The following is a 13,755-nucleotide window of genomic DNA, read 5'->3' as shown; positions in this document are numbered from 1 at the left end:
TGAGCGTCTCAGAGGCGGAATGAGATCCAGGCTGTGTGTGCAGAGAGCCCAAGGGGCTGCGGGGTGGACTACTTGAAGCAGAAGCATTCGGAGCTCTAATAAAGCAAGTCGCATGTACTTGACAAGGACCCAAAGGGAAAGAGAGAGGGAGAGAAGCAGCTGTTGGAGGAGGAGAGCGAGACAAAGAAGGAGCGGGGGGCTGTCCTTACTTGCTCTTCACTGTGAGGACTGTATGTGGGAGGAGGCAAAAGGGAGAGCAGGAGCAAGGAGGGCAACAAGAATTAGAGGGAGAGCGAGCGTTATGTTCGGAGTGTGAGGAGAGGACAGGTCTGAAAGTGTGTGAGTGTTTCTGCCTCTTCACCAGCCCTCTCAGGCTCCGCAAACACAACCCGGGCAGCATGCAGCAGGCGCGGGTCCTTCCCCGGCTCTCCTCCGCCCTCCTGCTCTGGGCGACGGGGCTCCTGGTGTCGGGATCGGACCTCCAGCATCACCGGTACGAGGACATGGTGCGAGCCCTGTTTGCAGTGCAGAGCGAGTGCCCCTACATCACCCGCATATACAGCATCGGGCGCAGCGTGGAGGGGCGTCACCTCTACGTGCTGGAGTTCAGCGACAACCCGGGCATCCATGAGGCATGTGAGTAGCACCTGAGTCGGTCTGGATGGACGAAAATGTGGCGGAAGGATCAAAAGTTCAATAGAATCTCTCCAAAAAGCAACTTTTTATAATCCACACACCATGTTGATTTATTTAGCATTTCTTGCCATTGGGAGTGAGAGCATAGCTGGCAGGAGACGGGGCAGTCTGAGGAGGAGGGGGGGGATCTGGTTTTGTCCCAATGAGGTGAAGCTTTTTTTTTATTCTGGCTTCGCAGCAGAGATGAAAAAGAGAAAAGATCCTGAGCTTCTCACACAAACCTCACTGACTCCAAGTTGTGGAAAGCTGAGTGTTTTAAGCAAAAACAAAAAAAAGACAAACATCTGTGATTCATTTCAGTTTTTGACATCCAACCACTGGTAAACTTTATGGCTGTTTTCTTGTTTTTTTTTTTTTTTTTTTTTTTTTTTTTTTTAACCAAACTGAAACAGTTTCAGTTTAAATCAAGTTTTAAAATCCGGAGCTCTCTTGTTTTTTTCTCTCCATTCTGATTCAGGTGTTTGTTTTGCATATAAAGTGAGAATTGAAAACACCTTATTAAATCCGATGTTTCTCCTGGAACTTGACCAAACAGGCCCATCCTATATAAGCAAGCAATTTTCCACTCTTGCAGTTTTAATGGTAGTTATTGTTGGGGGGGTGGAAACAACCAAAAAAAAAAAAAAAAAAAAAAAAAACTTGACAACTGCAGGCCATGCTTTCTTGGCTGCGACCGAGTTTGCATTTTTTCCCCTCTGTGTTTGCACACGTAGGGGTTTCCTTCAGTAGAATGGAAGGATGTGCGCCTTGTTCTGCTGCAAGGTGACCGACGGTGAAAAACAGGAACCGTGCACTTCATGGAGGGGCGTGACCTCGGGTCCCGTCTGGGTCAACCCTCCGGCATCGCTTGAGGAAGTTCATTTCTTTTACATGCTGCTGAGGGTGTGTGTGAGTTTTTCAAGCTGCACACCAGAGCCAGCACGGTTTTCTGAACTCCTGGCCAACTGGCTCAGCGTTAAAGAAAACGAAGTGAATTGCAGGGCCCGAGCTGCCATTTGGGTGCCTGAAGTAATTAGTGAAGGGCGTTGATAAATTTGGAAGTATCTACTCAGCCTCACAATACCCTCGTCCTAACTCCAACCCCCCCTCCCCCCCGAAAGCAACACTTACTTCTTCAAACAATGGTAAAGTATGTCTATACCACGCTTTGGAGCATGTGGCGTTCGCGGTCAGCAGTAGCTCGGCAGTGTTTTGTGTCTTTGGTTTTTCTCAGCGGTGATTAATGCAAGGACTCCTGGGAGGAGGGGGGGCTGCAGAGATCGAGTGTTTGCACTGGTAGCTCACCCATTCACCGACGAAAAGAAAGCCAGATGACCCCGTCCGAATAATTCAGGTTGACATTCCAGTGGTTTGCAATCATCATAACCTCGAATGTCTTCGTCAAGAAATGATAGCAATGATAAACAAAGGTTTCCAAACAAATGAAAAAGTCTCCAATTAAAAACCCTTTTCTCTTCTCTTTGTTTTCTTTGGCTGAATCTGTGATCATGACTGACGTCCGTGTTTTTGAACTTCGCTTTTCGGACGTCTGTTTCGAAGTGGAGGCTCAGCCTTACTCCAAGTATGTCAGTGTTGACATACTGTGCAAAATCAAATGAATTTAAAAACTCAGCAAAGAGCAACCAAATTAAAAAAGAAAAAGCTGAGATGTGATTATCAGCTTTAAAAACCTTGGTCTCAACGACTCAAGGTCATAATACTGCAGATTTCAATGAATCTCTAACCATATCATAGATACATGATGCTACACATTTTATTTAGATTGAAAACCTTTGACTCTTCTGAACAGTCCTGATGTTGGACATTTTGCTTCACAACAGCATTAGAAGCTAAAGTATTACAGAAGACACGGTATCAAAGTGGGAACTTAAAGCTAACATAACCATTCGTTAAGTTGTGTTGAGTCTGTTCGTATGTGTGCTTTTACCCAGGCAGTCATTTTAAATGTCAAGCTTGGCAGCTCCGTTTAGCCTTTTAACCTCCTTCCCCTCCAACCTCTTCGCTTCCTCCCCAGTGGAGCCCGAGTTCAAGTACGTCGGCAACATGCACGGCAACGAGGTGGTCGGCCGCGAGCTCCTCATCAAGTTCTCCCAGTTCCTGTGCGAGGAGTACCGAGCCGGGAACCAGCGGATCACCAGGCTGATCCACGACACGCGCATCCACATCCTGCCGTCCATGAACCCCGACGGCTACGAAGTGGCCGCCAGACAGGTAAAGCACAGACGTGCGAGCGTGAGGCTGAAACAAGCCAGAGAAAAAGCTCCCATTCTTCGCCAACCCTCCACTCACGGCTCCTGGATTGTGTTTCTGCTCGGGGGAAATATTGGAAATGGTAGACTTCCTGAAAGAGAGGGAACACCTGAGCACACGGGCCATTACACCGTCTGCCAACATGTACAGTATCTGTTAAATTTCACGGTGAATATGTGTTCAAGCCGAGCAACGGGAGCCAAATGCTGTCTCTTCACTGTAATAATAGCCTCTCTATCAGAGGTAAATACAGATTGTGCAACAAAAAAAATTACAAATTCAACCTACTGCAACACAAACACACACACAATCTCTGTGAGACTAATTATACATCCTCAAGCGAAGCATTTGACAGTCCCTTAGACAACACATGCACTCTGCACTATAATTTGTCACATCAACAGATGTTTGGTTGCAGCAGCATCTGGACGGAGATGCTTCTCTTTTTCCTTTCTTCTTTTTTTAAACTGGAAGCTGAGTGTTGTGCTTTTTATTGCATTGTTTAAAGGTTTTAGGGAGGATGTTGAGTAAATCCCTCTGAAATGTGTGTTTCTTTTGGAAAATATGCTGCTGTGGTTGGCCTATAGATGGCCTCTTCAGGTTTGGGGAATAATCAAGTTTTCCTTTCCTGCTTCCAAGTAATATGAATTCACAGCTTGAAAATGCTTTATCTCCACCTCAGAAGCCAGAATGTAACCACTCTGTGACTTTGCTGGGGCAGGACGGGGGTTACGCAGTCACGGTTTGAAATAAGGCCTTTTTTTTCTGCCTCTCGGTGAACAGGGTCCAGAGTTCAACGGCTACCTCGTGGGTCGAGGGAACGCCAGAGAAATCGATCTGAACCGGAACTTTCCGGATCTGAACGCGCTCATGTACTACTACGAGAAGACCAATGGACGAAACCACCACCTGCCTCTGCCAGACAACTGGGAGCATCAGGTCAGGAAGACGAAACACACACACTCCATGCATTTACATGGGACTTTTTCTTCCTCTGTAAATCCAAATAAAGCCTAATTGTGCTTTAAAATGACCATGTAAACCCGTGAAAACTTTATTCAGAATCAAGTTTGAAATCCAAATAGACAGATGGGTTTATTCTCTTTGGGAAGTGGAATTATCTTTATAAGTAATATTAAATATATACATAAATATAAATCTTACATAAATGTATTAAAGGTGCCATAAGGAGTTTGCACGTTTTATGTGAAACAGTGCCCCCTGCAGGCCTTGGGCGTAATGCAGCTTAGTGAAAAACTCTTCCGTGTGGCTCGCCTGCACGGAAGAGGGGGACTCCGTCTTCGCTCGTTTAGAAGCGCTCAAGTAAGATTTAAGTTTCTTTTACCTGGTGGAGTCTGTGTGGAGCTGTGGCAGTGCTAGAAGCCAGTCTTTCCTTACTTTCTGGAAGCTCCTGCTCAGTTGTTGCTCACTAAGCATCTGGCGGAGTAATGGCGGACAAAATCGAAACCTAACCAGCCGAAGCGCGTTACGTCATTCCTTTCAAATTCTCCCCAAAAAAATGCTGGTGCCGGACCGGCACTGCGACTTTTAAGTGACAATTTAGCGCTGTTAGAGGTACTTGTAATGAATATGTCAGGGAACATTGTACAACATATTTAACATATTTATACATATTTGTATAACATATTTGTAACATATTTATGGTGGAAAATAAGTATTTTTAAGGTTGTAAAACTCCTTAATGCACCTTTAAATTATATAAAATTTTATGCTAATTAAGCGCGACTTCATTCTGGTCGGTCTGCGCATGCTCCGCCGTGATGACGCAAATTTCCAAGATGGCGGCCCGCATTCCGCGTTTCGACTCGTATGGGAACCATTCATTTTACGGCAGTTTTAGAATAATTGGATATAATGAAAACAGCGGATCGGCGGGCGCTTAACAACGTGGGCATTTTTAAAGCTGTAGCGTCAAAGTTAACGGAGAAAGAAAGACGATAAAAACGCTGTTTACTTCCGGGAGACGTCATACGTCACGGCTTGCTCCGTCCAATTAGAACGCTTCGCAGACCCCAGGATTTAATTCTTCGTTTTTCCCATGTAAACGCGACGGATCACGAATATAATTCTGAATTACTTCATTCAGAATACACCAATTCCAAATTGAAAACACAATGTAATCACACTCACTGTGAGCTGAGCTGTCTGCAATGTGTGACAGTTTTGTAAGATTTGCCCCCCATCAATACATTACCTTCAGTCGGCTGAATTCCTGTTTGCTCTTTGCCCCCTCCACTTTCCTTCCTCTAAATCAGAAGGAGGCTGCCCTTCTTTGTTTTTTGCAATACGAGAACTGGCGGCACAAATAGCAGCCTTACACCTTCCAACTCAGATAGCAAGCTTGAAACAAAAGCACGTCCAAAAATACCCTTCGGTCCGGGTCTGCTATTAGAGTCGCCTCAAAAGTCTCGCTGACGAGCTTTCTGGATGGTTTCAATAGTTGGGATACATCTGAGGCGCACGGCTCCGGCCTCGCCCCCTCACCTGGAGAGACGTATGCGCTGTAAATGTTTCTGCTTCGGCCAAACATTTTTGTGTTTTCATCACCTCAGTGACAGATTGAACCGAGCTGCCCCGTGGTTTCAGAGTGTAACTGTTACCTGCACCGCCATGCTCTTCATGTCGTCCACAAACCTGTGATTTCACTCAAACCCATCCATTTCTTTTCCTTATTTCAAAAAGGTTTTCTTGCAGTGAAGGATCATTTTCATGCAGCGTTCTCTTCCAGAATGCCTTGAACAACTGCTAAAGTGCTTATTGCGGATGTTTTCCTGGGGTTTTTTTTTCCGCTGGTGTTTCACAGTGAACAGGGCTGAAACCAGCAGATAACTCACATTCTTCTCATTAAAGATTTCTTTTGGTAGTAGTTAAATGTGTAATATACTAAAAATCCCTAATATTTTAAATAATATTCAAACCTTTTAGTGTTTTTACTTGACTTTTTTGTTTAAATCAAATCTATTTTGCTTGTTATTAGGTAAAATTTAAGTCACAGTCACAGAAGTTGTAATTTTTCAGTGCTGTTTCACCTCCACACTAAGGAAATAAACCGCGCCTTGACTGGCGATAGAGACAGAAATGTAGCTGTTATTAGCCGTGGGACAGACCTGGCTTCGTTCTGGGTGATTAAACAGCCTCCATAGTTCACTGTGCCCGTATAATAGTTTGCTGAAGTGTGAAATGAAATAAGGAGTGAAATCCGAGCGGCTGTGCTCTCAGACTATTGCTTATAGTCTGCCAACAAGTACATTATGAGTATTAAGGTCAGGGTCCTCCAGGGTGCAGTGGTCTTTGTATGTGATAGACAGTGAAAGAGCTTCTGTTCATAATTAATTCCTCAAATTCCCTGTTTGGGAGCACCAAGTGTAACATTACTGTGGTATAATCCCATTAAAAATACAATTACACATCCAGGAATGCTGTGTGGTATAAAAATATAAGAACAATCTGAATGTGAATGCGTAAACTTAGATGATTGACTCACTCTAAAATGAAGAAATGTGTGTATTAGTATCCATTTGAAGTGTTGCTAACAATCCGTGTGTGTATTATCTGATGAACAGTGTTTGTTAATTCAGGAGATTGTCAGAATAAAGTTATTTGTGTGTCCTATAGAATAGTCTACACAGATATCAGTGTCTGATTACAGCTGATTCAGACACGCAATGAAAAGGAAAGTAGCAATCACAGAAACCATTTTTAATGTTATAGAGTACAGTGAAAGAAGTGTGTGTGTGGAGGGGTGGGAGGTGGGTGTCTCATCCTGCTTTGAACAAAGGACATATGACCTTAAGTGTTTGGATTTAATGTGTGACCCCAGTCTTGTATTTCTTATCAGTGCGATAATTCTGTCATGTTTCTCAGAAAAAAACGTTACTTTTCCCCAGAAAAAAAGATCTAACTTCTGTCTGGTTGTAGTAAATATCCTCTCTTAGTGTTACTTGGCGGTGTTTTGCTGACATCCGTCTTGGCCGTCTCCCCTCATGATTTCCTCCTGACAGGCGAACACAGAGGGGTAACTGTGCCACTGTTACAGCTGCCTCATTCATGTCGGCTCCGTCGCAGCCTGACGATTCAGCCCTGTGATAATATTTCACTTGGACTGACAGGGGACATTATTCACTATTTCACCCGCACATTAAGGTTTCAGTATCTTTTGATTTGATTGTAAATATCACGGTTGTAGCGTTTTCCTGCTCAAACACACATTTATTTTCACTTTTTCGTAAAGTTGAATCATTTTCAGCCTTGATTGATGCAACACGGCTCCTGTTTCTAATCCGCTGCCACATTCGGACAGCAGGGTCTGTTCTTGGACGTTCTGTATTTGCACAACCTCTGAGGGAAAAAAGAAGAAAAGAAAACAAAAACGGCCACCGTGAAGCCAGCCTGCATGTGTGCAGTGTGTCTGCTGACAGCTGACTGGACCGCAGAAACCCTAACGCTGCGTGAAAACTCATTTCAAGCTACTGTACGTCCACCGAGGGGTCCAGGCTGCGCGTGGTGTTAAAATCGATGATATTTGCCACAATTACTTGCATTTTTAACACTCAGACATGAATGTGTTTGCCCTTCATTTCTAACCCTTACTTCAAACGATGCCCCAGTGTGTGTGTGTGTGTATGTGGGTGTGTGTGTGTGTGTGTGTGTGTGTGTATATATATAGGATCAGAAGGCAGCTCTCAAAACAGAAGTCCTGCTTCTCGGCTACAGCTGCTCCGTTCAAGGCCGGCGGACTCCGTTCGGCGCGATTATTCTTGAACCGAGCCGCTCGTTGTTTATTGTCTTACATGCCTTATTCAAGGAGAGGAATTACCTCTGGTCTCCAAACGTGACACACGCTTCGGAGTGTGTGAGGATAGCCGGTGCTGACAGAGAAAACACACAGCGGCCCTCAGCGGGGATGAGATCTGGTCGAGGTCGACGCCATTAGAGCAAAATTAGACCGCCTAATGATCAAGAACGCTGTGTCGAGGTCATTTGTAGTGTTGTTGGTTTTCCCTGGGTTTTTTTGTCCTGGCAGCTTGCAGACGTGACGCACTTCTTCTTGAGTTTCTGGAGAACAGGAAAGAAGCGCTCGTCTGCTGAATACTAATCATACCTGATCCACTTAGAGTGAACCAGAGTCGGAGTATTTAGCAGGCTTCAAGTTGGATTCGAGGAGAGCACTGTAAAGCAAAAGGATGCTCGGAAGAAATAAACACTCGGTACAAGTGATTAGCCGGCAGGCTTCCAGGTGAAATAAAGGCTAGATTGGGGGAAAAAAAAAACAAAAAAAAAAACTGAGTGTATGGCAACGCAGAGAAAACTAGGATTTGTCCAGATAACCATCCAAGCAGAAAAGCCCGTGGCTTTGAGTGAAGAGAAAACCAGATGTCAGTTCAGTGATGTTTGGGGAAAGTCACAGATGAAGTGGAGCCTGTGTGTAAAACTTTAATATCAGACAATACACAGCAGGGGGAGGCTGGACAGTTTCACAGCCAGAGGTGGAGACATGGTCATCTCATTACGACGTGGTTGGAAGAGAAGTGGGGAAAAAAAACAAACGGATGTTTAACAAAACCAAATTCCTCAAACAGAACTGTCTCCTGAACACTAACCCAGAGAGCGACTCCCTGCAGGTTGAACCGGAGACCCTGGCCGTCATCAAATGGATGCAGAACTACAATTTCATCCTGTCGGCCAATCTCCACGGAGGAGCCGTCGTGGCCAACTACCCCTTCGACAAGTCCAGAGACCCCCGCATCCGAGGCAGGACCACGTACGCCGCCACGCCGGACGACAAGCTGTTCAGGAAGGTGAGCGCCACGTTAAGGATCCCTTCCAGATGTTGCAAACGTCTGATCTCATCACTGTTTGTTGGAATGTGTGTGTGTGTGTGTGTGTGTGTGTGTGACGACAGTTGGCGAGGACGTACTCGTACGCACACAGCTGGATGCACAAGGGCTGGAACTGCGGCGACTTCTTCGATGAGGGCATCACCAACGGCGCCAGCTGGTACTCTCTGTCCAAAGGTGGGTTTGCTCGGGGGCCAGATGAGAGCAGGGAAAGATTTGCAGTCGCAAGAAGCGCCTGAAGGTTTTGCAACATCGGACTGCCTGGGCATGGATTCAATTTCATCTCGGTTAATCTGTAGCTGCAACAATAACAGTCCCCCCTCTTCTCTGATGTGTATTAAATCCTGGGCCGGACTCCTCCGGGGATGGCGGCTCTTTCGGTTGAGTCATGCGAGCTTCAGACTCGGAGGAAAACATCCCCGGTCACATTTTACAGGAGTTCATTCTGTTGATTCTTTTTACGTCCTGCTGTATGAGGTTACATTCAAACCCCGCCTCGAAGTCTGTAATGAAAAGTTGGAGCATATTTTGCAATGGTTGAAAAATTTGAATGACTTCATCTTTCAAGTGCTTCTGAAGTGGGATGAAATAAAGACTTTGGTATTTTTTTTTTTTTTTCTTGTTTGTTAAAGCTTTGTCCTCGGCGACTCCTCCGTCATTCACCGTGTGAATTCTGCGTCTGTCTCAGGCATGCAGGACTTCAACTACTTGTACACCAACTGCTTCGAGATCACCCTGGAGCTGAGCTGCGACAAGTTCCCGCCGGAGTCGGAGCTGCCCAGAGAGTGGCTGGGCAACCGCGAGGCGCTGGTCTCGTACCTGGAGCAGGTCAGGACGCCGTCCCAATTAGGAAAATTGCTGTTGTGTCAGTGAAGTATTCCGGATTTACAACTTTTATGAGCGCAAACACACACGGAGCTTTCCAGTTGCACAACAGAACGCTGCTGCCAGAAGTCCTGCCTTTCTGTATACACTGGCAGAGATCTTCCTGGATCGAGTGACTCGATATGAGCTGCGTGAAATTCTGGGTAATGCAGCTAAACTCACCGTTCTGTCGGGCGCAACAAGAGGCTTTTTTTTTTTTATCCCACTGAGATCAAAACTTCTTTGCCACAAACACTGTTCCCGCAGCCACAAAGGAGAAAGAGAGAAAGAGAGAGAGAGAGTACAGTCTAACATTTTTCCACGGCCCTGATTACACAAACCGAACCCGAAGCGCCGCAGATGCTGCAGCCGGCTTGTTTTTCTCTCATGTCTGGTGTAAATCACCGAGCTTGAGAAAGGTTCAGAAGATCAAAACACTTTGGAGAGTTTCCTCAGAAATTAAATATTTCACCTTTAGACACACAGACATGAAACCCTGCAGTGATCCGCCGTGACGTTGAACCACATATGAAGTAAATAAAGCGGCCGATCTCTCTATCAGGGCACCTGTTATTGGACGGCCGATATGCAGCAAGCAGGCGAACATTTTATCCTCAAAGTTTGGAGTGTTGACTCGGCCTTGAAATTTTCTAGATCTCCATCCAATCGAGCATCTTAGATAAACATTTAGGATCCGTGGAGACTCCACCGCATGCCTGACGTGACTCGGGAGATCTGCTGTTAACCTCTTGATGCCAGACGCTTCAGCGAAAGCTGATATATCCTCATACTTCTCCATTATTTTAATGCTGGACAGTCAGGGAGGTGAAGAATACACAGGATGACCAATAAAAGAAGTGACACTGCATTCCGTCTTTGCTCAGGTGCATCATGGGATAAAAGGCATGGTGTACGACGAGAACAACAACCCCATCGGCAACGCTGAGATCTCAGTGGCTGGAATCCACCACGACGTAACCACCGGTGAGAGGCCTGTCGGCTCAAACGTTCACACAGAGATCACTTATTATCTATGTTGAACATCAGATTTACAGTCGGTGACCTGTTGACCTCCTGCCTGGAGTTGAAGCGTGTTGGATAACATCCCTCAACTGTTGCAGCAATGCCTGAAACTTCAGGAATAAAAAAACCCGAAACTATTAATTCGTATTTCATATGAAATAGCCTGACTTCAGACATTGTGGATGAAATCCTGCAATTCTAGCAGTTGACAGTTACTGGAATAGAGCAACTGCGCCTCTGCTGGACAGTGGTGGAACATCACTTGAATTTAGAAATAAATATATTCTGTAGATTTAACATCGTACAATCAGTGCAGTGTTTCTATCTCTTCTATCTCTGGGTCCCAACTTTAACCAACAGCCTTAAATTAAAGTAAGGTCCAGTTTAAATCTGAGATGGCTGAATAGTACAGAATGGTATGTCACACAAGAAACGAAGACTAAACTGTTTTTCATGCACAAATATGGAATAAAATAGATTTTTACTGAGATACCATTTGCAAAGTGTAGGTCCAAGTGCGACTTAAGTTTCAATGTCTTGAGCATTTTGTGTGTCGACGCCTCTCTGCACAGAACACACAGGATGTTTTTGGCCTCAGTAATTTGAGATACTCTTTCTCCGCTTTTTGCACAATTAGCTGTAAACAAACTTTGTCTACAAACTTGTTATCCACCATCTGAGTATATTTCTCAACATTTCTTTTGGCCTGCGACCGATTGAAAATGAGCCGATGACCCACTTTGAGGTGGCGACCCTCCAGCCGAGCGTCACTGATTTTGGTTTAGACAGAACATTTCTGTATATTGGTTCCACTTCACACCAGATTTCATGTCTTCTGATTTCTTTCTGCTCTTCCAGGGGTGGACGGTGACTACTTCAGACTTCTTCTACCCGGAACCTACACGGTGACGGCCTCTGCGCCCGGTTACCTCCCGTTCACCAGCACCGTCACAGTGGGACCGGCTGAGGCCATACAGGTTTGTTCCTGACTGTCTAAATCTTAATTCTTAAACCATCTTCTTCTTTTCTTTTTGTTTTTTGGAAGAAAAGACAAGCAAGTCATCCAAATATGCCTTTACAGAGCTTTAGACTAAGTGTTTTATAAATGTGTGTGTGACCTTTTGGGTTGGAAAAAGTCTCACTCATGCCTTTTTTTTTTTCCCCTTTAAATTTCCCCTGACAGCTTCATTTTTACTTGAAAACGGCACCGAAGCAAAGCCTGAAAGCGAAACCCCACAGCGGCAGGAAAAACCTCTCGTCTCCCAAGGCCCCCTTAAAACTGGGCCCGAGATGAGACATGGACACCTTGACGTCTCCGACACACACGCACACACACACACACACACACACACACACACACACACACTGAAGATGTCACACAAACTATGCGCATACAAAATATGTAAATGATAAATGACCGTACTATACCTTTGTAGTCGTAGGATTGTGTATTTCAAACCGTTTTTTGTTCGTTTCTGTTGGCAAATGCAAACTGTGTGTCTGTATTAAAGAATTGTTGCAACCCTGGTGTATTTATGTAACAATGTAAGAACACAGCTATCCTCCATCTGTACAATTATTATTATTGGCTTCAACTGCGTTGGTTTCATAACAAGTGAAGGTGAAAATAAAAGAATGTTTCTACCGTCTCTCATGATTTCACAGTAAACTCTATTGCATTGTGTTTTTTTATTTTTTACTTTTTCCCTTACCTTTGATAGCGTTAATTCCCAGGCTGCACAAAATATCAAAATTTAAAAACCATCAAAAACTTGAAATTTATCAAACATAACTGTGTAAATTCTGTAGAAGTAATTATCTCAACCTGCCTTTGAGCTTTATGACTTATTTTGGAATGAGACGCTTGGTGTTTCACTTGTAGTTTCATCCTTTGTACAGTAGATGTCGCTGCTGTGCAAGCAAAGAGATAAAAGATGATACGGTTCACTAATATCTTTAAAAATCAGTTAACATGATCAAAAAAATGCATTGATTAGAAAAAGAGAAAACTAAAACTAAAATCAAATTAACTAGCATAAGACAAACAACAGTAATAAGCAGGGCAAGTAGATTTAGATCAAATTAATATAAAATATGTCAATTAAATAATTTCTATATTCTCAACAATATGACATAAATGTAGGTCTGTGAATGCAGGCTGTGGGAAATCATTGAGATTCTCTCAGGAATTTCTTTCCAAAATCGACCAAACTACAGTGAAATTAAATAAATGTTTTTTTTTTTTACATTTGATTTCTAAACTGATGTGTTGTACACTGGAGTACAGTGGACGGCACTCGTCCCTCACAGGGAGAAGGTCACAGGTTCAGATACAGGCCGGGGGCCTCTGTGTGTGGAGTTTGCATGTTTTCCCTGTTTGTGTGTGATTTTACTGGTTTCCTTCCACCCTTCAAAAACACTCATATGACATGAATTGAGCAGTAAAGGGGTACAGATGATGGATTTCTAAAAAAAGAGAGCTCAAAAATGTCCTGTAATAAAATGGTTTTTGTACACCTCCATCTGTGTTCATATCCATTTCAACAAAACTGCTTTCCTCTTGTTCTTTTTTCTTTCTTTCTTTCTTTCTGGGCTGTTCCCAGTAGCTACAGAGGACGACAATGGTCTCTCTCTGACGAACAGGAAAGAGGAAAAGCGCACTTCAGTGGTCACTGTGAGAATTCAAGACAGATACTGAAGTTCCAGGAGGAAAAACAGGGACTTCATCACAGTCGAGAACAAAGCAAGAAAAGGAAACAGAGAGGAAAAAAAAGAAAAGAAGCAAAACTTTTCTGCAACAATCTCATCTTTTTCTCAACATAAAGTATTGTTAGCCGATAAAAAGAAAACTTCCAATTACAGTATTTTGCAACTTTTAGCATCCATGTGATTCCATCTTCAGTCCAGTGAGGCCAAAAGAGGCAGTGATCATCTAACACGTGTTTATAAAATCAGATCTATAAACTCATTAAAAACAATTATGACTCATCACCACCACCAAATGTACAAATCACATAAATCTGACACACTGCACCTTTAAACAGTGAAGAATTGAACAAAAGTG

General features: G+C 44.0%; 1 protein-coding gene across 1 annotated transcript; it reads left to right on the top strand.

Annotated features, from left to right (window-relative positions):
* The first annotated feature begins 236 nt into the window (after positions 1-236).
* cpn1 (carboxypeptidase N, polypeptide 1) lies at positions 237-12,016 on the top strand. The gene is made up of 9 exons (XM_030097493.1): positions 237-636; positions 2,711-2,907; positions 3,730-3,885; positions 8,589-8,765; positions 8,870-8,981; positions 9,493-9,632; positions 10,553-10,652; positions 11,550-11,668; positions 11,875-12,016. Exons 1-9 carry the CDS (start codon positions 399-401, stop codon positions 11,983-11,985), a joined length of 1,350 nt encoding a protein of 449 aa, XP_029953353.1. The 5' UTR covers positions 237-398; the 3' UTR covers positions 11,986-12,016.
* Positions 12,017-13,755: the final 1,739 nt, after the last annotated feature.

This window comes from Salarias fasciatus, chromosome 8 (genome assembly GCF_902148845.1).
Source record: "Salarias fasciatus chromosome 8, fSalaFa1.1, whole genome shotgun sequence".
NCBI classification, from domain to species: domain Eukaryota; kingdom Metazoa; phylum Chordata; class Actinopteri; order Blenniiformes; family Blenniidae; genus Salarias; species Salarias fasciatus.
This window is presented reverse-complemented; position numbering and strand designations above follow the sequence as displayed.